The following is a 2221-nucleotide window of genomic DNA, read 5'->3' as shown; positions in this document are numbered from 1 at the left end:
CGAGAGCGCGGTTCGAGCAGAAGGAATCTACTCAGCCCCACCAGCGTGCGTGGATTGCCCTGCGATGGGTGGGAGGAAAGTTCCGTGCGGGCTGTTTCCTGCTCGCAGCGCGGAGAGCCCCGCTGGGCTCGGTAAAACCTGCCGCAGGTGCGGGCAGCGCACGAAGCGCACCCGCGCAGGGACGCGGCTCGCCCGAAGCGCCTCAGCGGCCGGGCAAACCCCGCCGGGCACCGCCGACACCGGGAACGGGGCTCCCCGGCGGCCACCGGGAACGGGGCTCCCCGGCGGCCACCGGGAACGGGGCTCCCCGGCGGCCACCGGGAACGGGGCCGCGGCCAAGGCAGCGCCGCCGCCAGCGGCCCCGACGGCCGCGCTCCGAGCCTGCAAAGACGACACGAGACCGGTTCCTGGGTAAATGGTTTATGTAAGTAATAAAATATTTACTATAACATAAATAGAAACGTACCCTCGCAGTCTACATTGGTTTTGCAATAAGAGATACAAACAAAAACCGAAACCCCGGGGGACGGACCGGACTGAACCCACCGACGGGAGGGTGCGAGCTCCGCGCACGGTTAGAAATAAATAGAGACGGGCCGGGAAATGGTTCCGAAGCGTCCCCCCGGGCGGGCCGGGCCGGGCAGGGCGGGAGGGGCCGAGCCGGGGGCGCCGCCGCCTCCCGGCCTCGCGAGGAAGGGAATAAATTAGAGATCGCAAACCTTTGGCTACTGCTGCGGCGGCCGCTGCGGCTCCGGCGGGCGAATAAATAGAGCGCGGGGCGCGGAGCGGGCGGCCGGGCCAGTCTGAGAATAAATTAAAACGCGTCCCCCGCTGCCCGTGCCCGCCGCCGGGGCCGCGGGGGGCCGGGCAGTCACTGCACGGCACCGGGCAGCGCGTGGTGCAGCGGCGAAGCGTCCGCCTGTGCGTAAACGTCCTCCATGGGGGGATGCGGGACCCCGGCCGGCGTCATCCGCTTCTCCTTCTGCCGCCGGTTGCAGAACCAGACCCGCACCACCTCTTTCTCCAGCTGCAGGGAGTCCGCCAGGGAGGTGATCTCGTGCGCCGAGGGCTTGGGGCACTTGAGGAAGTGGTTCTCCAGGGCGCCCTTGACGCCCACCTCGATGGACGTCCGCTTCTTGCGCTTCCGGCCCTGCGCCGCGATCTTGTCCAGGTTGGTGGGGCTGCCCGTGCTGGAGTCCGTCTCCTCCAGCCACTTGTTGAGCAGCGGCTTCAGCTTGCACATGTTCTTGAAGCTCAGCTGCAGCGCCTCGAACCGGCAGATGGTGGTCTGCGAGAAGACGTTCCCGTACAGGGTGCCCAGCGCCAGCCCCACGTCGGCCTGCGTGAAGCCCAGCTTGATCCGCCGCTGCTTGAACTGCTTGGCGAACTGCTCCAGGTCGTCGGAGCTGGGCGCGTCCTCGTCCGACGGCTCGGGCGGCCCCAGCGGCGGCGGCGATGCCGCCAGCTCGTGGCCGCCCGCCTCCTCGGCGCCCAGCGGGTCGCGCAGCCCGTGGTGCAGCGCCGGCGCCGGCGGGCCCAGCATCCCGTTGAGGCCCGCGTAGGGCTGCGCGTAGAGCAGCGGCTGCCCCGACGGCGGGGACATGGGCGGCAGGTGGTGCGCGCCGCCCTGCGCCCAGCCGCCCGCCGCGCCGCCCGCCGCCGGCTGGTGCACCAGGTGCGGCCGGTGGTGGAAGGCGGCGGCGGACAGCTCTTCGCGGGGTCCCGGCGGGCCGCCCTTGGCGTGCTCGGCGGGCGGAAGGTGCGCGCCCCCGCCGCCCCCACCGCTGCCCCAGTCCGTGCCGGCGCTGGGCAGCCACTGGTGGTGCGCCAGCCCGACGGCGTGCCCGGCGGCGGGGGCCAGTCCCTGCAGGTACTCGTGGTGCATCATCTTCTGCACCTCGCGGTACGTGGTGCCCTGGTGCAGCCGGTCGCCGTCGGGGTGCATGAGCGCGGCGGAGCGCGGCAGGTACTGCGCGGCGGCGGCCATCGCGTGTGCGCCGCGCCGCCCGCGCCGCGCTTTAGAGCCGCGCGCCGGGGCGCGGGGCCGCCGCGCGCCCGCCCCGCCCCCGCGCCCCATTGGCCCGCCCGCCGCCGCGGGTGGCGCGCGCCGCCCCGCCATAGGGCGCCGCCGGCGGGAGGGCGCCGCCCCGCGCCGCCCGCTCGCCATTGGCCGGCGGAGGGAGAGCGCTGCCCACGGGATTGGCCGGCGGGGGCGATGGGC

General features: G+C 72.8%; 1 protein-coding gene across 1 annotated transcript; it reads right to left on the bottom strand.

Annotated features, from left to right (window-relative positions):
- Nucleotides 1-344: 344 nt before the first annotated feature.
- Nucleotides 345-1991, bottom strand: POU3F1 (POU class 3 homeobox 1). The gene has a single exon (XM_038160803.1). It carries the CDS (start codon nucleotides 1985-1987, stop codon nucleotides 872-874), a length of 1116 nt encoding a protein of 371 aa, XP_038016731.1. The 5' UTR covers nucleotides 1988-1991; the 3' UTR covers nucleotides 345-871.
- Between the last annotated feature and the right edge of the window lie 230 nt (nucleotides 1992-2221).

Source organism: Motacilla alba, chromosome 23 (assembly GCF_015832195.1).
Source record: "Motacilla alba alba isolate MOTALB_02 chromosome 23, Motacilla_alba_V1.0_pri, whole genome shotgun sequence".
Lineage (NCBI taxonomy): Eukaryota > Metazoa > Chordata > Aves > Passeriformes > Motacillidae > Motacilla > Motacilla alba.
Note: the sequence above shows the minus strand (reverse complement) of the source record. Positions and strands in the feature narration are given on the sequence as shown.